This window comes from Patiria miniata, unplaced genomic scaffold (assembly GCF_015706575.1).
Source record: "Patiria miniata isolate m_02_andy unplaced genomic scaffold, ASM1570657v1 HiC_scaffold_16, whole genome shotgun sequence".
In the NCBI taxonomy this organism is placed as follows: Eukaryota; Metazoa; Echinodermata; class Asteroidea; order Valvatida; family Asterinidae; genus Patiria; species Patiria miniata.
Window position 1 is genome coordinate 7,689,209 of NW_024037054.1, and position 23,725 is coordinate 7,712,933.

The 23,725-nt window shown below is 37.5% G+C and overlaps 3 protein-coding genes and 1 long non-coding RNA gene across 12 annotated transcripts in view; 1 reads left to right on the plus strand and 3 right to left on the minus strand.

Moving 5' to 3' along the window:
• LOC119722858 (tetratricopeptide repeat protein 25-like) overlaps positions 1–2,220 on the plus strand; it is a 17,024-nt gene extending 14,804 nt beyond the window's left edge. For 6 of the 7 annotated variants that reach the window (XM_038193241.1, XM_038193242.1, XM_038193240.1 and 3 more), the window contains one exon: positions 695–2,219. In XM_038193241.1, coding sequence (XP_038049169.1) covers positions 695–873 — 179 coding nt within the window. In that variant the 3' untranslated portion in view covers positions 874–2,219. Of the gene's footprint in view, positions 1–694 lie in introns of all 7 variants that reach the window. The other variant, XM_038193244.1, reaches the window with a different exon arrangement.
• On the minus strand, positions 1,563–16,788 carry LOC119722860 (protein arginine N-methyltransferase 2-like). 2 transcript variants are annotated; one of them, XM_038193248.1, is made up of 11 exons: positions 16,651–16,788; positions 15,396–15,547; positions 14,427–14,600; positions 12,875–12,964; positions 12,377–12,448; positions 11,750–11,914; positions 10,681–10,856; positions 9,515–9,644; positions 8,854–8,996; positions 3,001–3,169; positions 1,563–2,732 (listed from the first exon to the last, which is right to left on the minus strand). In XM_038193248.1, the coding sequence occupies exons 2-11, from the start codon at positions 15,543–15,545 to the stop codon at positions 2,700–2,702; spliced, it is 1,302 nt and encodes a 433-aa protein (XP_038049176.1). In that variant the 5' UTR covers positions 15,546–15,547; positions 16,651–16,788; the 3' UTR covers positions 1,563–2,699. The 2 variants fall into 2 exon arrangements, with proteins under 2 accessions (XP_038049176.1, XP_038049177.1); XM_038193249.1 differs by lacking the exon at positions 14,427–14,600.
• Positions 5,294–8,052, minus strand: LOC119722861. 2 transcript variants are annotated; one of them, XR_005270485.1, is made up of 3 exons: positions 7,880–8,052; positions 6,413–6,570; positions 5,294–5,464 (listed from the first exon to the last, which is right to left on the minus strand). It is a non-coding gene; the product is annotated as an uncharacterized LOC119722861 (long non-coding RNA). The 2 variants fall into 2 exon arrangements; XR_005270486.1 differs by lacking the exon at positions 7,880–8,052 and adding an exon at positions 6,810–6,830.
• Positions 16,789–17,147: 359 nt separating the features above from the next.
• The window catches only part of LOC119723227, a 72,300-nt gene continuing 65,722 nt past the window's right edge, over positions 17,148–23,725 (minus strand). Inside the window, 6 exon segments of the mRNA XM_038193790.1 lie at positions 17,148–18,566; positions 19,312–19,382; positions 19,786–19,851; positions 21,331–21,381; positions 22,184–22,420; positions 23,271–23,453. Coding sequence (XP_038049718.1) covers positions 19,351–19,382; positions 19,786–19,851; positions 21,331–21,381; positions 22,184–22,420; positions 23,271–23,453 — 569 coding nt within the window. The 3' untranslated portion in view covers positions 17,148–18,566; positions 19,312–19,350.

Genomic DNA, 23,725 nt, shown 5'->3' on the forward strand with positions numbered 1-23,725 from the left:
CGCTCATATATACCATATATGTGTTCGATACACGAGTCCAAGTACTCAGTAAATATGTCTGTGCCTTCTTTTGCATTTAACAAGCCATGTTTTTGGGTGTCAATTGCTACATGGTGTTCATTGCTACATGTTCATTGTACACCAAGCATTTCCAAATTTCATCTTCAAATTTGTTCAATTTTAGTTGTCATTAGCTCACTGCTCATATTGACTAACCTGCTCACTAACGTCAATTCATTTATCGTTGCTAATATGGTTTTTTTTGCAGCTGGCTACAGCAGGAAAATCATCTTTGAAAGCTTTAATCTGGTATTTCATTCTGTGTTTTATGATGATTCTTGCTTATTCAGCTGTTATAGTTGCTTTGTGTTCTATTTCTGCTTTCGGAGCAAAGTCCAAGACAGATGTTGTTACTGGCGCATTTTGTCTAGGTTTTTTTTTCCATGCACTTGAGCGATCTTTGTTTCTGGCAAATGGATTCTCTGCAGAAATGCTATCACATCTATCATGAAGGCCCCCTTCAATGGGAAAGGCATTGTGCTAGCTATTGTTCAAATAACCCGTCGCGAGGCAGTTGCTTTGCACAATGGTTTCTCCATTGAGAGGGGCCTCGTGAGTTTATAGTGATCACGAGCCGGGATTCGTCTGTGGTGGTTCTTTTTTTAAATGTGATTTTTATTTTGTGGCCTCACAGATCAAGCGAAGGAAGTGGAGGACGAAGTCACGGGAGGAGACAAGGACGTCCCAGAGGAATCCAAGAAGGAGCGACGCGGCTCTGGATCATCCTCAGATTCATCCAAATCATCCAAATCATCCAAGTCATCCAAGTCATCCAAATCGTCCAAATCATCCAAATCTAGTAAGAGTGATTAAATTGATCATCCATCCTCAAATCTGTCACGATCTGTACTATAAAGTATTTGTCTTATGGAGTGTCACTGTATTTAATGCTTACAGTGTGTACATAGCCCTTTTTTTGTAAGTTTTAAGAATGAATTTCGAATGAGATCATGTATTTTGGTTTTGCCATTCCTCCAAATTCCTTTTGGGCTTCGTCTTCTTTCTTTATCAGCATTGCCTGCACATTGCTGATTCTGTGGTTATTTAACTATTTAGTAAATATTGACGTTTTCCGTTTTGCATAATGCAGATTAAAGCAGTACCGTATGCCTCAATTTCACGCAACGAAATTGAGGCTTCAGTTTTTGTCAACAGCGGCAAAAACTTATCAGTTTTCACAGCTCTGTGACTTTTGGCTTGTTACATCAGAAAGCACTGTAGTGACACAGTGAAACATTTCTTCAGCAGCCAATGAATGTATTAGATATAGAGTGTGTTATACATTGTAGATGGTAAAAGTTAACTTTTCTTGAAGTTATCCGTGTTATGTGAAAACTCAAATATTCCAATAATTAGTGTAACCAGTTAACGTGGTTACCGGCTCTATTGTGTTGCTCCATCATATATTCAAAGCCTACTTGTTATATTATTATACATGTAGTACATGTATACCATTTACATTTTGAAACGAACATGAAATGTTGCAACATGGGTCAATTAAATATAGTTACACTTGCTAAGGATCTTATGATAATTTATTCCAAATAATTGCTTCCAATCCAAAAAGTACACTATTTTTCAGACAGTTCTTGCGTGAAAAATTTCTTTAATTTTGCATAGCACAGAGATTCCAGTGGAAATACAACAGAATGACGTCCATGTCCATGTATATATGCTCTTAAAAACAGCTGTAAAAAAAATGGTTTAGTTATAAATTATGTTCCTTGCAGTTACAAAAGGATTGTTTAATAGCTCTTCAACACTGATTGAGATTTGTAGAGTAATTGGTTACATGTACAGAATATCATTCATTTTTCAAATGCTTGATAAGTACATGAAAATCGAGTACAAAATGCCGCTTTATTAAAACCAATTCAACATGTGTTCAAATATGAAGGCGATAAAATTTGTTTCACATATATGCAGACTCTGCATATTATGTTTCATAATTGAAGGTAATGGTTTCTTGCACATTAGGAATTTAAATACAATGAAAGTTTGGGTTTTGGGTTTTGTAAAATATTACCAGTGTTTTAAGTAACTAAAATTACTTCCCATGATACCGTCCACTAGTGTATAATAATACATGTATAAACCATTTGTACTGAAAGGTGTGCAGTCGGTTCATTTTTCAGAATAAAATATTCTTTTTCCGTGTACGTTCAGGAACATTTGTCTAATTGATTGCAAAAATGGATTGGTTTTTAAGTACATTTTCAACATGCAATTCATCATTTGGGAATCCAAACAAAAAATATAAAAATAAACTTTCATCATTTTTTAGTTCATCTTTTTCCAATAGGAATGTCCAGAAATTCTTATTGTGCGCATTAAACAAAATTAACAGAGATGACATTTGTTACAGATTTATACAAATTATCTGCACAATTTTTGTTCTCATTGCACTTACCTTAATTGGAAAATAATACTTTACTTGAAGTTTCTTTCCATTCGTGAAATATTTTGTGCAAATCTTGATCGTATGCATGAAATGATTGTAGAATCTCGTGAGAGGAATTGTCATAACCAAAATACCATCTGAATTGAAGTTATTAAGATATAACTGGATGATAGCACACTGAATCTACTGTTGATCCTTCAACCGTGAAGACATTATCTGGACGATAAAAACACCAATGTTACCTCCATATAGGAAACAGCTTTGTGAAAACCTGAAACGAAAGAACAATTAAAACAAAATGTCAAGTTGTGAACTTTTCAACCTGCCAGCTTTAATAGCAAATTTCACTGGATGTTATTCATTGAAAAACCTGAACAATAAGCCTCTGTACTAATGAGGACACGCTTTGTTTACGTGTGTGCTTTCCTATGGTGCTCAGTGGACCGTGGGCCTTCACTGGCTCCATAGGAAAGTGCACATGTAAGCAAAGTGTGACGTCATTAGCACAGAGGCTGCTAAATATAACATGTAACATGTACCTTAATATCTTTAGTCGTGATGGATGTAAAGCTGTACTCCAAGTTTACTCGCAAATGGCGACGCCAGACTTTGTTCCTTTCTATAGTCACTGTTCCGTCGAGTGTGTCTCCTTGATCTACGGTGATTGGGCTATCCATCATGAACAATGTTTGCTTCCAGTGTGTTAGTCTTAAGTGAAAAAAAAAAAATATGACAGAAAATTTAAATGCAGATGAGTATCAATCGGACTTTTTAGAAATACAAATGTCCTTAAAAAAACATGGTAATTTATACATCGGGCCATAATTTGACACCAGGTAAAGTTTATAAAAATACAAGGTAAACACCTTACTATTTGATTGAAATATCCATTTCTAAGAGAATTCAGATTTTAGCTCAAATTTTACAAAAGTACAAGGTTAACCCCTTACTGTTTCAATGAAATTTGAGCCAAAAACTGGCTTCTTTGAGAAATTGACATTTCAATCAACTAGTAAGGGGTTAACCTTGTATTTTTTATAATATTTGAACCAAAAAAAAACTGAAGTCTCTTAGAAATGGACATTTGAATCAAAAAGTAAGGGGTTAACCTTGTACTTTTATAAAATTTGAGCCAAAAACTCAATTCTCTTAGAAATGGGCATTTCAATCAAATAGTAAGGGGTTAACCTTGCATATATTCGTACAATTTGAGCCAAAAACTCAATTTTCTGAGAAATGGACATTGAATCAAATAGTAAGGGGTTAACCTTGTACTTTTATAATATTTGAGCCAAAAATTGAATACTCTTAAAAATGGACATTTCAATCAGAAAGTAAGGGGTTAACCTTGCATATTTGTACAATTTGAGCCAAAAATTTAATTATCTTAGAAATGGACATTTCAATCAAATAATAAGGGGTTAACCTTGCATATTTGTACGATTCGAGCATAAAACTCAATTTTCTGAGAAATGGACATTTCAATCAAATAGTAAGGGGTTAACCTTGTATTTTTATAAAATTGGCCAAAAATTGAATTCTCTTAGAAATGGACATTTCAATCAAAAAGTAAGGGGTTAACCTTGTACTTTTATAACATTTGAGCCAAAAACTTAGTTCTCTTAGAAATGGACATTTCAATCAAAAAAGTAAGGGGTTAACCTTGTACTTTTATAATTTTTGGCCAAAAATTAAATTTTCTTTTAAAATTGACATTTCAATCAAAAAGTAAGGGGTTAGCCTTGCATATTCATACAATTCAAAAGTAAGGGGCTAACCTTGTACTTTTATAAAATTTTGGTCAAAAATTTAATTTTCTTTTAAAATTGACATTTCGATCAAAAAGTAAGGGGTTAGCCTTGCATATTCATACAATTCAATAGTAAGGGGTTAACCTTGTACATTTATAAAAGTTGAGCCAAAAACTCAATTTTCTGAGAAATGGACATTTCAATCAAATATCGGTAGTAAGGGGTTAACCTTGTACTTTTATAATATTTTAGCCAAAAATTGATTTCTCTTAAAAATGGACATTTCAATCAAAAAGTAAGGGGTTAACCTTGCATATTTGTAAAATTTGAGCCAAAAATTTAATTCTCTTAGAAATGGACATTTCAATCAAATAATAAGGGGTTAACCTTGCATTTTTGTACGATTTGAGCCAAAAACTCAATTCTCTTAAAAATGGACATTTCAATCAAATAGTAAGGGGTTAACCTTGTACTTTTTATAAAATTGGCCAAAATTGAATTCTCTTAGAAATGGAAATTTCAATCAAATAATAAGGGGTTAACCTTGCATATTTGTACGATTCGAGCATAAAACTCAATTTACTGAGAAATGGACATTTCAATCAAATAGTAAGGGGTTAACCTTGTACTTTTTATAAAATTGGCCAAAAATTGAATTCTCTTAGAAATGGACATTTCAATCAAAAAGTAAGGGGTTAACCTTGTACTTTTATAACATTTGAGCCAAAAACTCAATTCTCTTAAAAATGGACATTTCAATCAAAAAGTAAGGGGTTAACCTTGTACTTTTATAAAATATGAGCCAAAAACTAAATTCTCTTAAAAATGGACATTTCAATCAAAAAGTAAGGGGTTAACCTTGTACTTTTATAACATTTGAGCCAAAAACTCAATTCTCTTAAAAATGGACATTTCAATCAAAAAATAAGGGGTTAACCTTGCATTTTTGTACGATTTGAGCCAAAAACTCAATTCTCTTAAAAATGGACATTTCAATCAAATAGTAAGGGGTTAACCTTGTACTTTTTATAAAATTGGCCAAAAATTGAATTCTCTTAGAAATGGACATTTCAAACAAAAAGTAAGGGGTTAACCTTGTACTTTTATAACATTTGAGCCAAAAACTCAATTCTCTTAAAAATGGACATTTCAATCAAAAAGTAAGGGGTTAACCTTGTACTTTTATAAAATATGAGCCAAAAACTAAATTCTCTTAAAAATGGACATTTCAATCAAAAAGTAAGGGGTTAACCTTGCATATTCATACAATTCAAAAGTAAGGGGTTAACCTTGTACTTTTATAAAATTTTGGTCAAAAATTGAATTTTCTTTTAAAATTGACATTTCAATCAAAAAGTAAGGGGTTAGCCTTGCATATTCATACAATTCAACAGTAAGGGGTTAACCTTGTACATTTATAAAAGTTGAGCCAAAAACTCAATTTTCTGAGAAATGGACATTTCAATCAAATACCGGTAGTAAGGGGTTAACCTTGTACTTTTATAATATTTTAGCCAAAAATTGATTTCTCTTAAAAATGGACATTTCAATCAAAAAATAAGGGGTTAACCTTGCATATTTGTAAAATTTGAGCCAAAAATTTAATTCTCTTAGAAATGGACATTTCAATCAAAAAGTAAGGGGTTAACCTTGCATATTTGTACGATTCGAGCATAAAACTCAATTTACTGAGAAATGGACATTTCAATCAAATAGTAAGGGGTTAACCTTGTACTTTTTATAAAATTGGCCAAAAATTGAATTCTCTTAGAAATGGACATTTCAATCAAAAAGTAAGGGGTTAACCTTGTACTTTTATAACATTTGAGCCAAAAACTCAATTCTCTTAAAAATGGACATTTCAATCAAAAAGTAAGGGGTTGACCTTGTACTTTTATAAAATATGAGCCAAAAACTAAATTCTCTTAAAAATGGACATTTCAATCAAAAAGTAAGGGGTTAACCTTGTACTTTTATAACATTTGAGCCAAAAACTCAATTCTCTTAAAAATGGACATTTCAATCAAAAAATAAGGGGTTAACCTTGCATTTTTGTACGATTTGAGCCAAAAACTCAATTCTCTTAAAAATGGACATTTCAATCAAATAGTAAGGGGTTAACCTTGTACTTTTTATAAAATTGGCCAAAAATTGAATTCTCTTAGAAATGGACATTTCAAACAAAAAGTAAGGGGTTAACCTTGTACTTTTATAACATTTGAGCCAAAAACTCAATTCTCTTAAAAATGGACATTTCAATCAAAAAGTAAGGGGTTAACCTTGTACTTTTATAAAATATGAGCCAAAAACTAAATTCTCTTAAAAATGGACATTTCAATCAAAAAGTAAGGGGTTAACCTTGCATATTCATACAATTCAAAAGTAAGGGGTTAACCTTGTACTTTTATAAAATTTTGGTCAAAAATTGAATTTTCTTTTAAAATTGACATTTCAATCAAAAAGTAAGGGGTTAGCCTTGCATATTCATACAATTCAACAGTAAGGGGTTAACCTTGTACATTTATAAAAGTTGAGCCAAAAACTCAATTTTCTGAGAAATGGACATTTCAATCAAATACCGGTAGTAAGGGGTTAACCTTGTACTTTTATAATATTTTAGCCAAAAATTGATTTCTCTTAAAAATGGACATTTCAATCAAAAAATAAGGGGTTAACCTTGCATATTTGTAAAATTTGAGCCAAAAATTTAATTCTCTTAGAAATGGACATTTCAATCAAAAAGTAAGGGGTTAACCTTGCATATTTGTACGATTCGAGCATAAAACTCAATTTACTGAGAAATGGACATTTCAATCAAATAGTAAGGGGTTAACCTTGTACTTTTTATAAAATTGGCCAAAAATTGAATTCTCTTAGAAATGGACATTTCAATCAAAAAGTAAGGGGTTAACCTTGTACTTTTATAACATTTGAGCCAAAAACTCAATTCTCTTAAAAATGGACATTTCAATCAAAAAGTAAGGGGTTGACCTTGTACTTTTATAAAATATGAGCCAAAAACTAAATTCTCTTAAAAATGGACATTTCAATCAAAAAGTAAGGGGTTAACCTTGTACTTTTATAACATTTGAGCCAAAAACTCAATTCTCTTAAAAGTGGACATTTCAATCAAAAAGTAAGGGGTTAACCTTGTACTTTTATAAAATTTGAGCCAAAAATAAATTCTCTTAAAAATGGACATTTCAATCAAAAAGTAAGGGGTTAACCTTGTACTTTTATAAAATTTTGGCCAAAAATTGAGTTTTCTTTTAAAATTGACATTTCAATAAAAAAGTAAGGGGTTAGCCTTGCATATTCATACAATTCAATAGTAAGGGGTTAACCTTGTACATTTATAAAATTTGAGCCAAAAACTCAATTTTCTGAGAAATGGACATTTCAATCAAATACCGGTAGTAAGGGGTTAACCTTGTACTTTTATAATATTTTAGCCAAAAATTGATTTCTCTTAAAAATGGACATTTCAATCAAAAAGTAAGGGGTTAACCTTGCATATTTGTAAAATTTGAGCCAGAAACTGAATTCTCTTAGAAATGGACATTTCAATCAAAAAAGTAAGGGGTTAACCTTGTACTTTTATAACATTTGAGCCAAAAACTCAATTTTCTTAAAAATGGACATTTCAATCAAAAAGTAAGGGGTTAACCTTGTACTTTTATAACATTTGAGCCAAAAACTTAATTCTCTTAGAAATGGACATTTCAATCAAAAAAGTAAGGGGTTAACCTTGTACTTTTATAATTTTTTGGCCAAAAATTAAATTTTCTTTTAAAATTGACATTTCAATCAAAAAGTAAGGGGTTAGCCTTGAATATTCATACAATTCAAAAGTAAGGGGTTAACCTTGTACTTTTATAAAATTTGAGCCAAAAACTCAATTTTCTGAGAAATGGACATTTCAATCAAAAAGTAAGGGATTAACCTTGTACTTTTATAAAATTGGAACAAAAAACTGTATTCTGTTAGAAATTGACATTTTAATCAAAAAGTAAGGGGTTAACCTTGTACTTTTATAAAATTTGAGCCTAAAACTGAATTCTCTTAGAAATGGACATTTCAATCAAATAGTAAGGGGTTAACCTTGCATATTCATTCAATTTGAGCCAAAAACTCAATTTTCTGAGAAATGGATATTTCAATCAAAAAGTAAGGGGTTAATCTTGTATTTTTATAAAATTTGAGCCAAAAATTTGATTCTCCAAGAAATGGAGATTTCTATCAAATAGGAAGGGGTTAACCGTGTACTAACAATTGGGTCAAAATTGGATTTGTTCTGTAAACAACTTAGATGGGGGGGGGGGGGGGGTGCAAGCGCCCCCCTCCCCCTTGCCATATCCTGGCAACGCCCATGATAAGGGAGAATCTATAAATGTGGGGTCCACTTTTTCCCTGTCCCTGTTACATCAGACATCTTTGATTTGATAGTTCTGAGGCACTCCGTAGTGCAGTCGTTCTCCAAGAGTAGTTATGGATAGCAATCTACCTACAACCCCCCCCCCCTCCCAAAAAAAAAATGGAAGTCATTCTTAATGATACTTGAATGACAAAGTACCAAGGTAACAAGAACAGGATGAATCAGACTTTGGACCCTACATTTATAGAATGACTCATGAGACTTACGGATAGTCTGGACCAGTATTGAGGAAGACGAACGGCTCAGAGGCATCACCATGGAAGCCAGCAAAGTCCACTTGGAACCAAGCAGCAAAACCGTGAAGGGTACCAGCCTTGTTGAGTGTGTACTCGAAGTGATGCGTGGTCTCCTGAAATTCCAAAAAGTATAATTTAAAATGCTCTATATTTGCTCTGGTTTTTGCATGCAATTCACATATACTAGCACGTTTGTTTATGGTGTAAATCGAGGAATTTCTTTTATTCCTCTTCCCTTTTCCTTTGAAGTTTCAGCTTCTTCGCAACACATCTCATTGGTTTTGTACACATTTTCCAACCAAGGTTGTCCTCGATTCGGTTTCTGTCCTCGATTCATTGATGATGTTGCACGTGTGTGTCCTCGATTTACACCATAAACAAATGCTGTATCACTGACACATAAAAAAAATGTTGTGTTTCCTTTTACATTATTTCCTGCTGTTTAAAAGGTTACAAATGGTCAAAGTTTCCTTCCAATTCCCCTGGTATACTTTTAACACACCAATGGGTCATCAGTAGATGACCCAGCTGTAAGAATTATGCACAGAATCGACACTGGTTTACAGTAAGAATTATGAAATATCAGCAAGGCTGATTATTTCATTGTTAAAATGTATCGAGTTTCTAATACCTCCAGTTCGCTGCCAGTGACTGTTTTCATGTCGAGTTGTAATATTTTCTGAGGCAGTGATAAGCAATCCTCTGTCTTCATGACGTGATTGTACAACGGCGTGTGGAAGAATTCTTCTTTGGCAAGTGGCCTGAAAACAAAACAAATACCCAAAAATAATTAAATAAATAACGCTGAACCTTCTTGAATCCTGCAAAATGTGTAGGAAACCAATGGCCTATGATTTGTAATCTGACTTTGAAAGGCTGAAAACAACATAAAATAGTCATCTCATCTAGTGGTATATTGATACGTGTAAAGGTACCACTAAGGAGACACGTTATCGCTACAGTTTCATGTCTCCCTAATGTCACAGCCGCCTTTAGAGGCACAATTTTACTGTCGCAATTAGGTTATATTTGTTGCTGGTGGTCTAATAAGTAAACATACCGAAATTCTGTTGCTAATACGTAAACATAACAAAATGCGTGGTAAAAGGACAAGGGAATATTGAGTTAGAGCACATTTCAGTTTGTCTCCCAAATGTCCAATTCAGGGTAATTATAATAATAATAATGATCACTTGGTAAAGCACTGGTATCCGTCAAGCATAATGCTCCTGGCGCGTAAATACGTTAATTACAAAAACCGATGAACAAAACGGATGGGTTTTCAGGGTAGATTTGAATGTAGACAGGGACTTCTTTTGGCGTAGTTCAAGTGGGAGATTGTTCCAAAGTTCCGAAGCAGCATGAGAGAAAGACTGTGATTGGTACGAGGAACAGTCAATCAGTGTAACACAAAGTAAAAACAAGTATTTAGGGGGCATATTACCATCCCCCGCCCCTCAGAATAATAAAATTGTGGGCTGAGACACCCCCCCCCCTTTTCTCTCAGCCTGTGTGGGGATTCTCAAACTCTTGCCAAGTTGTTTTACGCTGTCAACAAATTATTAAAATTTTTGCTAAAACATGCAAGTAAATAAAACTGCACTGCAAACAGTTTACTGACAGGACTGACCTGTAATATACAAATCAAAAAGTTTCAGGGCCTAATGATGCTTTCCAAAAAAAAAAATAAGGCCTGCTTGGACCCAAACGGGCTACGCCCTCAAACTTGTCTGTTTTGCTATAATTTCACAATCTAACATGATATGTATGGATGTCTTTCCGGAGAGTTTGACTTACATTAATGCTGAAAAGTCGAAGCCATGGACGGATTCCCAGAATCCGACTTTAGTCTGGTAGAGCTCCTCCGCGGAGCAAGGCACGAGGTACAGCGTGGCATGGGACGGCCATATGACGCCATCTTCCTTCAACCATCGGTCGCGGGCCAAGATGACTGACTCGATCATCCATTCAAACTACAAGAGCACACAGAAAGAAAAACGAAACAGAAGTAAGTCAAATCTGTGCCGAGCCAATATGGCTGATCAGGCCAGCGTTTATCTCCAGTTTCAGCGGCATGAAACGAGCGAGAATATTTCTACTCCCCCTGGATGGGATGCCAGTCCATCGCAGGTTACTCCCCAGCTAATGCCGGTAATCATTTATAATCCTGGCTTGAAAGAGACAAGTGGAGGTCAAGTGGCTTGCCCAAGGACACAACATGGCCAGCAGCTGGATTCGAACCCCTGACCCTCTGATCATGAGTCACAAACCCTAACCACCAGGCCACATTCTTTCCATTTGATAACTTAACACTGGGGTCAAGGGCAGATCCAGGGGGCTAACGAACCCCCAAAACGAACCCATTTTTTGTTTTCAAGTGAAGCGAATAAAGGCAGGCACTGCACACCACCATCTTTCCCTTTAAAAAAAAATTGTTAAAGTGGTCAGAAATTGCCTCAGATCGCACCACAGAGCATCTAGAATCCAAATTTTTGTCGGGGCCCATAAGCGGGCCCTGAATCCCAGGCTGTAATTTTTGGACCCACTTTTTGGGTGACCAAATTTTTATTTGCCCCCCCCCCCCCAAAAAATGTGTGTTCTGGATCTGCCCTTGACTGTGGAAGAGTTATTTTTTCAAACAAGACGGCTTTAACTACTCAATTTAGGATGTCAGTAAAGATAAAATTCAATTGTTAATTCAAGGGGGACTGCGAAATACAAACTACAGCTTTCTCCCAGCCCCTGTAATTATTATCTTTATAAAAGTTGATTTAAATCACATAAATTCAAACCATCATCTTGTGAAGTTTTACCCCCCCCCCCCCCAAAGTTTCGCACAAATAAACCGGTCAGAATCTTTACGTACCAGCAAGAATGTTCCCATCCATTCCGATATGATCAAATCCACTTGTTCTGGTAGCTTCATGGATTCCACTTTGCCCTCCAGTACATGAATTGAATCTGCCATTCCGTTGGCCTCAATCAGGGCTTGCGTTTGTTTGGCAAACTCGCTCGCTTCCACTGCAAAAACCTGTCAATCAAACAGCAGTATTTCTGTGACGTTTCAGCAATTGCAAAAACAATGGGTGACATTGTGGTACTGGTCAAGTTCATTCAATAAGGGGACCCTAAAAATGGACAGAGCGCATGCGTGCAGGATTAGAGCCTAGAGGGGGTACTGGTATTGATGTGCTCACAGTATCGGGGAAACCCCTTTTTGATCACGAACGTGGCAGTGGTGTATTTTTATGGATGCCGACTTATACGGAACAATTGTTGTGGTTTTGAGGAGATGGCACCGAAATTAACTCGCCGACTTAGGCGAAATGGTGACTTACAAAGGCCGACTTAGAAATGAAAATTTCAATGGAACTGCGTTAGAGACGATCGGGACTTTCGTCACACCCGATTTAAGCGAAATGACGAGTTATACGATGTGGACTTGGCCGGAGTTTACTGTAATATTTTCTAGGATGCTGTTACTTCAACGCACCTTGGCAGCTTTGCCATGCTTTACTGCAGACATGCTGAGAATGCCTGTCCCACAACCAACATCCAAAACAACCTGCAGATAAACACAGAGAAACAAAATAGCGTTAGCTCCACAAAAACACAAGGAAAAAAGACCATTTCAAATTCCATCCATGCATGTAGACAATTTCTAATAACATGTCAAGTTTATTTTTTCGAAAATATGGAAAACTCCAACGAGAAAACTTTCTGCAGAAAACGAAATAAACCACACAAGGGAAATGACTAGGTTCAATTTAATCATAGATATTGACTGGATCAGGGTTTGAACCTGCGACTTCCAGATTGCCGTTCCGGTGCTCTACCAAGTGAGCTATCCAGCCCTATGTTGGCAGTTCCCAATGTTGTCAATGACATGATATTTGTATTTATTGGTAAATTTAAAATTATCCGACATCAAACAGAAACCAAATATGTCCTCAAGTATTTTTAGAGAGCTCGTCAGTTTGCTTAAATGTACCTTATCTTGAATGCGATGTTGGTTCTGCTGGATGGCTGTAAAGTACGCCGTGTTTCTGGGTTTGTCTTGTAGCATCTCAAGATGTAATTTCTGAAAGAAAAGATAGATATGTTGTAACTGATTTGGAGAAAAATCTAGTGGATCTGACACACACAAGAATTGACAGGGACAGTAAGCCTGATGAAAAGCCAGTCATTAATTAGCATGTCATCAAAACTATCTGCTAGCCAACCGGCCAGCCAGCCAGCCAGCCAACCAGCAAACGAGAAGCCGGCCAGTAAACCAGCCTGCCTCCCCGCCAGCCCGAGCAAGCCAGCCAGCCAGCTGGCCGGCCAGCCAGCCAACCAGCCAGCCAACCAATAATCAGCTAGCCATCCAGCAAGCAATCTAGTCTGGGAGCTTGGGAGCTAGCCAGCCTGCCGGGGAGCAAACCAAGCAAACCAGCCAGCCAACCAATAAACAGCCATCCAGCATACCGGGGAGCAAGCCAGCCAGCCAGCCAACCAATAGCCAGCCAGCCAACCAATAACCAGCCGGGGGGCCAGCCAGCCAGAAAGAGGGGAGCCAGCTGGCCAGCCAGCTGGCTGGCCAGCCAGCCTGAAAGCGGGGAGCCAGCCAGCCAGCTCCCCCCCTCCCCCTGCCAACCAACCAGTCAGCCAACCAATAACCAGCTGGCCAGCCAGCAAGCAATCTAGTCGGGGAGCTGGGGGGGAGTCAGCCAGCTAGCCAGCCAGCCAGCCTGCCGGAGAGCAAACCAGCCAGCAAACCAATAAGCAATAAGCAGCCAGCCAACATACCGGGGAGCAAGCCAGCCAGCCAGCCAACCAATAACCAGCCAGCCGGCCAGCCAGTCAGAAAGAGGGGAGCTAGCCAGCCAGCACTGGCTGGCTAGCTCCCCAACCTGCCAGGGAGCCAGCCAGCCAACCAATAACCAGCCAGCCGGCCAGCCAGTCAGAAAGAGGGGAGCAAGCCAGCCAGCACTGGCTGGCTAGCTCCCCAACCTGCCAGGGAGCCAGCCAGCCAACCAATAACCAGCCGGCCAGCCAGCCAGCCAGAAAGAGGGGAGCTAGCCAGCCAGCACTGGCTGGCTAGCTCCCCAACCTGCCAGGGAGCCAGCCAGCCAACCAATAACCAGCCGGCCAGCCAGCAAGAAATCTAGTCGGGGAGCTTGGGGGGGAGCCAGCCAGCTAGCTAGCCAGCCCCCCAGGGAGCGAACCAGCCAGCCAGCCAGTCTGCAGGGGAGCAAGCCAGCCAGCCATGCAGCCAACCAGCCAGCCAGCCAGCAAGCAATCTAGTTGGGGGGGGGGGGGGGAGCCAACCAACCAGCCAGCCAGCAGGACACACACAAACGACTGACAAAGAATTAGTTAGGCATGCAACTGGGAAATCACAAAAAAAAAGAGGAAATTCTAATTTTTCCCAGACTTTGTACAGTGTTTTTCTATTTTCAATGGCACACATGGGAAGTAAAAAAAGAGGAAATCAGCTGATCCGAGGAAAAGTTGCATGCCTGATTAGTATGAACTGAGCACAGTAAGCATTGAAACCTTACCATTGTGTTGTAACTACCAAAGTATTCACCATCTTGCCAACCACCCCCTTCATCTGAGTGAGAAGTAATGTGATTGGTCGGGACGTAGCCAGTGAGCTCCCCTTTGCGGGCCCACCACCAATCAGCACTGTTCTTTGATATTATGGCCACCTTGTCACCTAATTGCAAGCCAAGCTATATGAGAGTTGTTAAAAAAGGAAAAGAAACAAAGAACAGAGCAACAGAAACAAAATTGTGAGCAATCTAAATTTTGATGTTTTTCTTTGGTGTATCTGAAGTGGACAAGTTCAGCAAAAGATTTAGCAAAAAAGCAGTGAGTTGTTGCAACGTATTGTTGTGACAAGGAAACATTTGTGAAGTACTCAAATCGGAAATCTGTTGCCCACTAAAATTAAACCTTTTCAAAAGAATTTTCAAACTATACACATAAAGTTATTTTTAAGCTTTCTATTTCTTTTTGTTTTTCTTTAATTTCTTGTGAAATATGTTACCAGCGGTGGCAGAAAGAACAGACAGACACCGAAAAAGAAAAAAAAAGAAAAAAAGAAAACAAGCACAATCATTTTTGATTGTCACATGCAGAGTTTTTTTTTTTATTAATCGACTTAGAGTAGTGGTGGCATTTAAATCCAGATTTTTTAAAATTTGGTTTGATTTGATTTTCACTGTTCGGTATGTATGAATGAGCTCAATGGGAACTCCTGGTGAAATCAGATTATTTGTGTTTGAGAAAAATCAGGAGAACAGAATTTTGAAATCTCTGAAAATATCTCATGTCCAACTCTGGAATTGTCTTTTATAGCTCCCCCCCCCCCCCCCCCCCCGAGTGTTAGCAGAACATGTAAAGGTGTTAATTTCTACAGTTCTTTGTGTAGACTCTTTCTAAAGAAGGTTTGTTTTAATGAAGCATTAAAAATGACGCTATTACTCATTTTTGGTCAGTTTGAGTTACTTTTGTCAAGCTCTCACCTGGCTGTCATCTGTGGGATGGAAGTCGGCAAAAGCTGTGGCCATTTCCAAGACACTGTCGTCATCGCATTCCTGATCATGCTGATGTTCACTGCCTTCTGACAACCCTTGTTCCTCCGATTCCATGTCATTTCTGCTTCCCAACTCCATTTCTGGGGTGAAACTTATGAATTAACTTGTCATTTGAACAAAGAAGTTTGCCTTACTCAGGATTCAAATAGATTGGTACATGTATGTCGTGGCAAAATTGTAGTTTTTGTACTTTAAACATTTGTACTCTAAATCATTATTCAGACTATGTACGTAGTCTGAATGTGAAAATCAATTTAGTAACAAGTCAATTCCCAGAGTGTGGCCTTTATTTACAGAGGTAGTCCAGAAAATAGGCCACATTGATGGGGCTAGCTAGCTAAGGTTGGACAGCACAGCAATACAGTCGTTTTCCTAGTTCCGGATAGCAAACATCATTCAGGCTGATTTCGGCTCAACTACTCCACGAATTCAAGTGACATTGATTAAAAAGTTTACCTTGAGTGATGGAGAGACCGGAATTTTAAAAAGAGAAAAAACGTAAATGATTTTGAAACTTTTGTCTGCAGCGCAACGGCTCGAACTCATGCACGGACCGAAAATCTTTGACCCAGCACAGGATACGTCACACAAAATCGATTAACGCGCGTGTAGTTGGGTCGTAAGTACACGCGCGATCCGGAACTAGGCAAAAGCATACGGTCATTCGTTGGCGAATTTTCAAATATTAGAGACGCTATCAAGTTATTTTGATTGAACAAACATTCGATGGAAGAGTTTATACGATTGTAGTGAATGAAACAAATATTCGAAACCACACTGTACGAGAGATATACCGAGGCGAAAATTTATCGTCGATTCGCAGCTCCCGTGATTTTCTTTAAACCGTCCAAGCATGTCAGAGTGCGAGTCGGAAATCTGGCCAAAATTCCTCTTCTAAAGATTTTAATCGAAAAGATCTTTGGGTATCAAGAAGCTTACATTTTCCTTTTCAACATGCACTCCGTCAGAATTTTTTTATTGGAGACTAATCAAAAAGAGGTAGGTTTTTATTTGAAGCGATCCAGAAATAGGAAAAATCCGTAACTAGGAAAACGACTGTACCGCTAGCTAGGCCTTCATTTTGCACATACAATGTATGCAGTTCCATTCATGCCTAAAAAAGTAGAAAAACGCTTAAGGAAAATATTCTTAAATTCCAGAAAGTGTTCACAGGTCGACCTACCTTCAAACCCTTCTAATCTATGATTTCTTACGCCAGCATCGTCGCAGAAATGTTGTAATCTCACTCGCGAATCGGGTCTTTTTTTACTTTGAACTTAAGTTCAGAAGTAAACTAGGTAGGTCTTATTAATGTTTTGCGGTATAGCGCCCTCAATAGACAAACGTAATAATTTTTTCGTCGAGGGCGGGGCGCGATTATTTATTATTTTGGGAGGGAAGTTTAACATCCCCCATCGCGGAATTGAAATGTATTTGATTAAACTGAATTTTCTGAACCTGAAAATCAGCTATCGATCTGAATTTATACTTTACTGTGGTCTTATATGGAGGATTTTAAAAAAATGGGGGGGGGGGCAGTGGTTTGGCACATATCCACACACCCTTCCCCATTACAAGACAGTTTTAGGCCTCGATTTTTTACAACAAAACGGTGAAGCGGTGTCCCCTATGGGGAATTAAACTGTTTACAGAGAAACTTTAATTTGAAAGACAAACTTCATCGTTTTCATGCAATTGCTTCTTTATTTCTTGGAAACGAAACACCCTTAACCTTGAATGGCATCCAATTAATAAACAAAAACATAATATTTTTGGGGATAAATAATTTAAAGCATGAGGATTAGGTTACTTTGGCCAACCATGTTTGGAGTTTGGAGTACTTTTTCTGTACATTTATCCTGTATTTGCTTTGAGTCCAAATTATCTAAACAGGACCAATGTTTGTAACTGTAACATATGCAAACTTATTTTTATATAAATGATCAGAACTAACAGTAAGTCCTTTTCATTTTTCTGAATGTTTTTCACCGATTGGCCGAAGACCTACTTTTCAGGCTAATTTTTTTTTAACTTCATATTTAAGAATTACAGTAAATACTTGTTTAAAACTTGGTACAACATCCACTTTAAATAACATAGTTTGTAGATTTTAACAAATATATCAGGCCCAAAGAAATAATAAATGTATGAAACTGATGAAATGTGTTCCCCTGTTAAGTGCGAGGAGTAAACAATAGCGAGCATTTGATGGCTTCAAGTCAAACTTGCCAAAGTAACACTTGTGAAAAAAGTATGTTATATTAGTGGAAAGTGCTTAGTTTTAAGATTTTATTGTGGTATATTCCGCAAATCTCGTGTTTGAATCAATATAGTGTCATGAACTGACTGTTACTTGTTTCATTTGAAATAGTAGTGATATGATATTCAATATGACTTTGAAACATACATCTGAAATGCAACTTTAAATGAACACTGTTTTAACATGATCCGGTTTTGTGTTTGATTAAAAAGAAATGGTTAAACCCAATTTTTCATTGCATTGGCTGTTTGTTTAAATATCCACCTTTCCTCCATTGCTCATTTATTTCTAGTTTTTAACAAAAAGAAGTCGACACTACCTACTCAGCTGGCTGCTTCATTAGTGTCAACCTAATGCTATTAATCGCCAAGGAAACCAGTTCTTCACAAAAACTTTATGTACTACACAACAATATCTGTGACTAAATCTCAAAGGAAATCAAAAATATCCATCAAATCCTGAAAAAAAAATCAGACTTTTACTGCACGTGCCCAACTAAGCTGGCATCAAAATGTGAACTACTTGAAAATAGCTACACTATGTTTGAAACGTTTATCTTCGTATTTCTTCTCCACCTGATTAATTCTGAAATTTTCAGCGCGAAAAGCAAAAACTGTGATTTTGAAACAACACTGCTGGTTTTCATGCGTTGTGATGAAACTCCACACTAGAATACAAGTGTTGTCGTTTCAACCAAACCAGTTTTTGGTTTAATCTAAGCAAAACCGCCACCAATCTTGTTTTAGTGAAACCAAAAAAACTATCTATGTATATGGTCAACTTGAAATAAGTCAAGTCTTCTTACAGCAGATCCAAAGTCAGTATTTCATCTTCCATATCTGTGAAAAGGAAAAACAATGAGGTCAAAATTGAACTGAAGGAATTTCCCCAAAAATCAATTATGTTTTTGAGATGAAAATGGTGGTGAAATTCCCTTCATAGCTGCAACCAAATAGCCTTCAACTTCATGACAAAATTGATTTACATTGTAGAATGCCATGGGCCAGTGGTTACGGTGTTTGAGTCGTGTACGAAGGTGTGTGGGTTCGAACCCGGCCAGGAACATGGTGTTTGTGCCCTTGGGCAAGACACTTAACTACAATTGCCTCTCTCCACCCAGGAGTATAAATGGGTACCTGTGAGGGTCGAGGACCGATTGAGCGCTGATATCGGCTGCCGTGTGGTCCCATGGCCTGATGAATGGGGTAATAATTGTAAAGCGCTTTGAGATCCTTGATACGATGGAAAGCGCTATATAAGCACAATTATTATTTATAATTATTATTATTTCTTTTAATACACTTTGCACAGGAACACGCACAGAATAGCATCAGCTTTTTGTGTGTTTTATAACGGTTTTCAGAATCACGGAATTGTCCGAAGCAAAACGTTTCCAATCTCTTAAACCAAACAATCCTGTAATATTTCTTGTCCATCTTTACCGAACCGAATCAAAGTTCATTCCAAAGCTGTTCCGTTTTTTTTTTTAAGAAACATGACTCCCACTTATGTCAGTAGTCTCATTTCAATCAAACCAAACGACAAAGAAAAAGTACCAATTCATTTAATCCATCGACAACTCACCCATGTCATGTTCAAACCTCTGGTCTCCCCGACGACTGTTTAACGCCGGCGCTTCTCAAACTTGGACCGTGCTACAAAGGCAAGAACAGAATTGTCAAGCATTCAATATAACTTTTACCAGTTTTCAACGGTAGGAGCAAAGTGGTACAACTTTAGAGGGGGGGGGGGGGGGGGGGGAGGGCGGATGGCCGGAACAACATTTAAATACTTTAAAGGCATACAACATCATTTGCTTTTCATGCAGTCTGTTCGTCTCCAATAATATCACCACCCAAGAAATGCAGTTGATTTATCGATTTCTCGAAAAAGTGTGGTACCACTGAACATTTTTCTTTTTGGAATACTCTTCTTTTTGGGATAAATCAACTGCAATTTCTTGATTTCTTCTTTCTCCAGATGGACTAATACCACGTTTTTTGTGTGTTTTATCCTTTACACCTTTATCTGGTATGTAAGTGATTCGGAAATTCTTACATTTCAACAGATCACCCTGCTGGTCACCATCATCACCAGCAGCACGTCGGCGACGTCTTTTCACAGCTTTTGGAGAAAAATGACAAGACAGTAAAAAGAAAATGGTAGTCATTCAGAGAAAGGTGCACAAAATGTCTCCAATGTAAACACCAGCTGGCTGGTCTTAAACCCTTTTCTGGTGTCCCATGAAATTTGGACTCCTATGAAGTCTAGTCCCTTTTACCCTTTTATTGGTTGAACGTTCGCTATTTTCATTTAGGCATATGTGCAATAGTCCACAACCAACGAGTTCGAATTTTATAGAGCATAAATTCACGCTCCACCGGCACTGCCGCAGTCTGAGCCACATCGCCCAGAACGTGCCACTCACGCGCCAATCTCTATCTCCATATAAGGAGATGTTTACGACTACTCGCGAGAGGCACATACCATAACATAGCTACAGGGGTGTTTAAAAAAACATGAAGTAAATTGTTAAACAAAATCATCGAAAATTTTGAATTTTTCACTTGTTTTGACTATTAAGTTTTGACATATTGATCGAAATGGTATTTTAGGAATGCAAATAAGTATGTGCTTGGCCAGTATTAAACAACTATGTTCACGACCGGTTTGGAGTCTGGATGTTGATAATGACTGTCAGCATCCAGACTCCAGACTGGTCTTAGGCCGAGTAAAAAAAAAAAAGTTTCTCGTCTGGGGTTTTTTAAAAAAGGGAGGAAGCGGGGCTTTTTATTTTTTATTTTTTATTTTTTTCAAGATGACCGCCTTTTCAAAATTTCCTGCAACCGTTGGTGTTCCACTGTTCAAAGACACTTTTAAAGATGAAAGACAAGTTGGACAAGAGAACTGAACATATTTACAGTGTCATTTAGAGTTGTATTGGTATTGGTATTTATTTTCCGATGAATTTGTAGACTTTTTCGGTGTTTTTGTACTACATTTTTCAAAAATAAAAAATAATTAAAAAAATCCAGGCGGCCTCCAAAAAGGAAGCGGGCGGGGACGAGAAACTTGTTTTTTTTTTTACTTCGCCTTAAACAAAATGTTTTAAACCGGCCAAGCACACAGTTATTCCCAAATTAACGATTCAGAGAAATGATCAAAACTCCTAGTCCATAATCTCTTTGACCATACTTGATGACTGATGTATAAAATTTGAAGAAAAACACATTTTCAGGTTTAGTCGCTGAGCTCCGATTGTACAAAAATTTAAAAAAATAGTCAGATTTGTAATGTTCGTGAAGCTTGAATTGCCCATTTGCACACATCACAACCTTTCAAAATAATGCACACACATTTGACTTTTTATGGTAACTTCAGATGTTAAAGGGGTATTATAACAGAATTAGGAAATATATTCTACTGTTTGTTAGACATCTTTAGAACAGTCTTCGCACATCAACATGGTTGGTATTCCCCCAGTTTTACTGACCTATTTTTTTTTTTTAGATGGAAAAGTTTCGTAAAACTTCCAAAGGAAAAAGTCTAATTTGAACAACTTGTGTCCGATTTAAGACTTGTTGTGACCGTTACCATGCCTACCTGTCCTGAGGGGGTCGTCATCATCGATGGAACGGCGACGTCGACTACTCCCTGTAAGCAGAAAAGTCAACAGTACAAATTGGAGGATTTTCATGGGTTTTATTGGGGGTAAATATCATAAAATGAAGGTATATGTGATGGCATTGCGGGGCATGTTGCACCACAAATTGCCCCATAACTCAGTGCAACATATACCTTGACTGACAGCCTGCTAAAAGAACAAGGGACATAATTGGTGGTTATAAAAAGTTATGGGGATTTTTTTGTGAAGCAAAATTACCAAAAAACGAACGGCAAATTCACAAGACCAAATCGGCCCAGCTAAAAAAATGTTTACGTTGAGGACGTCATTTGCAGGGTTCCAAGCACCTCGTGAAAATAAAATTCCCCTCTTTTCCCCTTTTTCCATAAAAATTTTCAAAAATTCTATGAGAAATAATTTCACTTTCACGAGGTTGCTAGGAAGTCACGAGGTGACGTAGCTCAGCCAATTGATATTGTCTGGAGAGTTGTGTAATATTCACACGGCATAAACACTAACAAGCCAGCACAGCCAGTCAGTCAATGGACACAACTTGGACACATGGCACAAGACGCACATACGCCAAACTGGCGATGACTTGATCCCTTCTGGGTCACTGTCAAATTCCCTGAGTTTGTCCTTAGTTTTGGGGTGTTTTCCCCAAATTCCCTGAGTTTTTCCTGACTGGAAAAATGGAAACGCATTTTCAAGGTTTTCCTTAATATCCAGAGTGGGTTGAAACCCTAATTGATACACAGTGGGGGAGTCAGTCAGTGAGTCGATTGGTCAGTCAATCAGTAAACAAGTAAGCTCTTTGCCAGCACAATTCACCTATTGGTCCGAAGTACGACTGGGCAGTCCACAAGGCTTCGTCACTGGAAGCAAAGCCAACTTCCGTCAAGGGCGCGCCGGTCGGTGTCGTGTAGAGCGGGGTGCCGTCGTAGGAAATGGTGATGTCCGTGGGATCGCGTCGGACGCAGAGTTTGGGATCGCCGCCGCTGAAACCCGGAATGCTTTCTGACGCGAAGTAGCCCTCGTGAGCGATCTCGACTGTGCCTTCCATGATGTCTTGAAAAAGAGAAACAGCGGAATGTCAGGTTAAACAAACAAACAAACAGCCCAACAAACAAACAAACTAAACTTGTAAATTAAGTACAATGATTGTACTTAATTGTATCAGATGAGTTCTCACAAAATCAGATGAAGTTGGCGTAAGAAGTAACAATTAAGGACACAAAATGAAATCGTCAATCTAACTTGCCATTACATTATGGGGCAATGATAAACTACACTTAGGTTACAGTTGAAATCAATTATGATTAATGATCAGTGATTGATAAGCGATCATCAATCAGTCATCGATTGATCATCGACCATCCATTATCAATTATCAATCGTCAATCATCACTTGTAGATTATCGATTATCAATTACAGATTGATCATCGACCATCCATTATCAATTATCAATCGTCAATCATCACTTGTAGATTATCGATTACAATTACAGATTGATCATCGACCATCCATTATCAATTATCAATCGTCAATCATCACTTGTAGATTATCGATTACAATTACAGATTGATCATCGACCATCCATTATCAATTATCAATCGTCAATCATCACTTGTAGATTATCGATTATCAATTACAAATAAAAAAAAAACGACAAACAGCAATCAGTTATTGGTGATCAGTTATCAATTATGATAATCAGGTATCAATGATCAATTATCTGCTGTCACCTGATTATCAATTATCAATTATTAATTATCATCCATCAACTATCAATTATCCGATACCAATTACAAAGGACCAATATAACGAAATTTCAATAACCAATGATAAATTATCAATTATCGTAATACCAATCATCAAATCACCAAAAATCAATTACCAATTATCAATCAAACTTACTCAGATCGATCATTCCCGGTTGGAGCATGGGGTCCTGTTTATCCCAGATGGCAACGTACATGTTGTACCCACTGCTGCCCTTGAAGCAGACCTGGGTACGATCGTTAGGCGAGAGGGGTGTCGCGCACTCCATGTAGGTATTGTAGCTGTTGGCCTCGGTAGGGAACTCGCACAGTGGAGGAGCTGACGAGAACAATAACATTAACAAAACACAGATATTTGCATTAATTGTTATTATTGATAATTAGGCATTAAAAAACACATACTAACAATAAATTTTCAAACAAACAAAATAACAAAACAAAACCGTAAGCCAGAGGCGCGTATGCCCGGAATTCAAAAAGTTTACCTAAAAACTGTGGCCTGAAGACCTTCAATTCCAATACCTCTGGCTACACTAAAAGTATATATATCTATACAAATACAATAGCCAAGATGTAATGTTATGTATACTG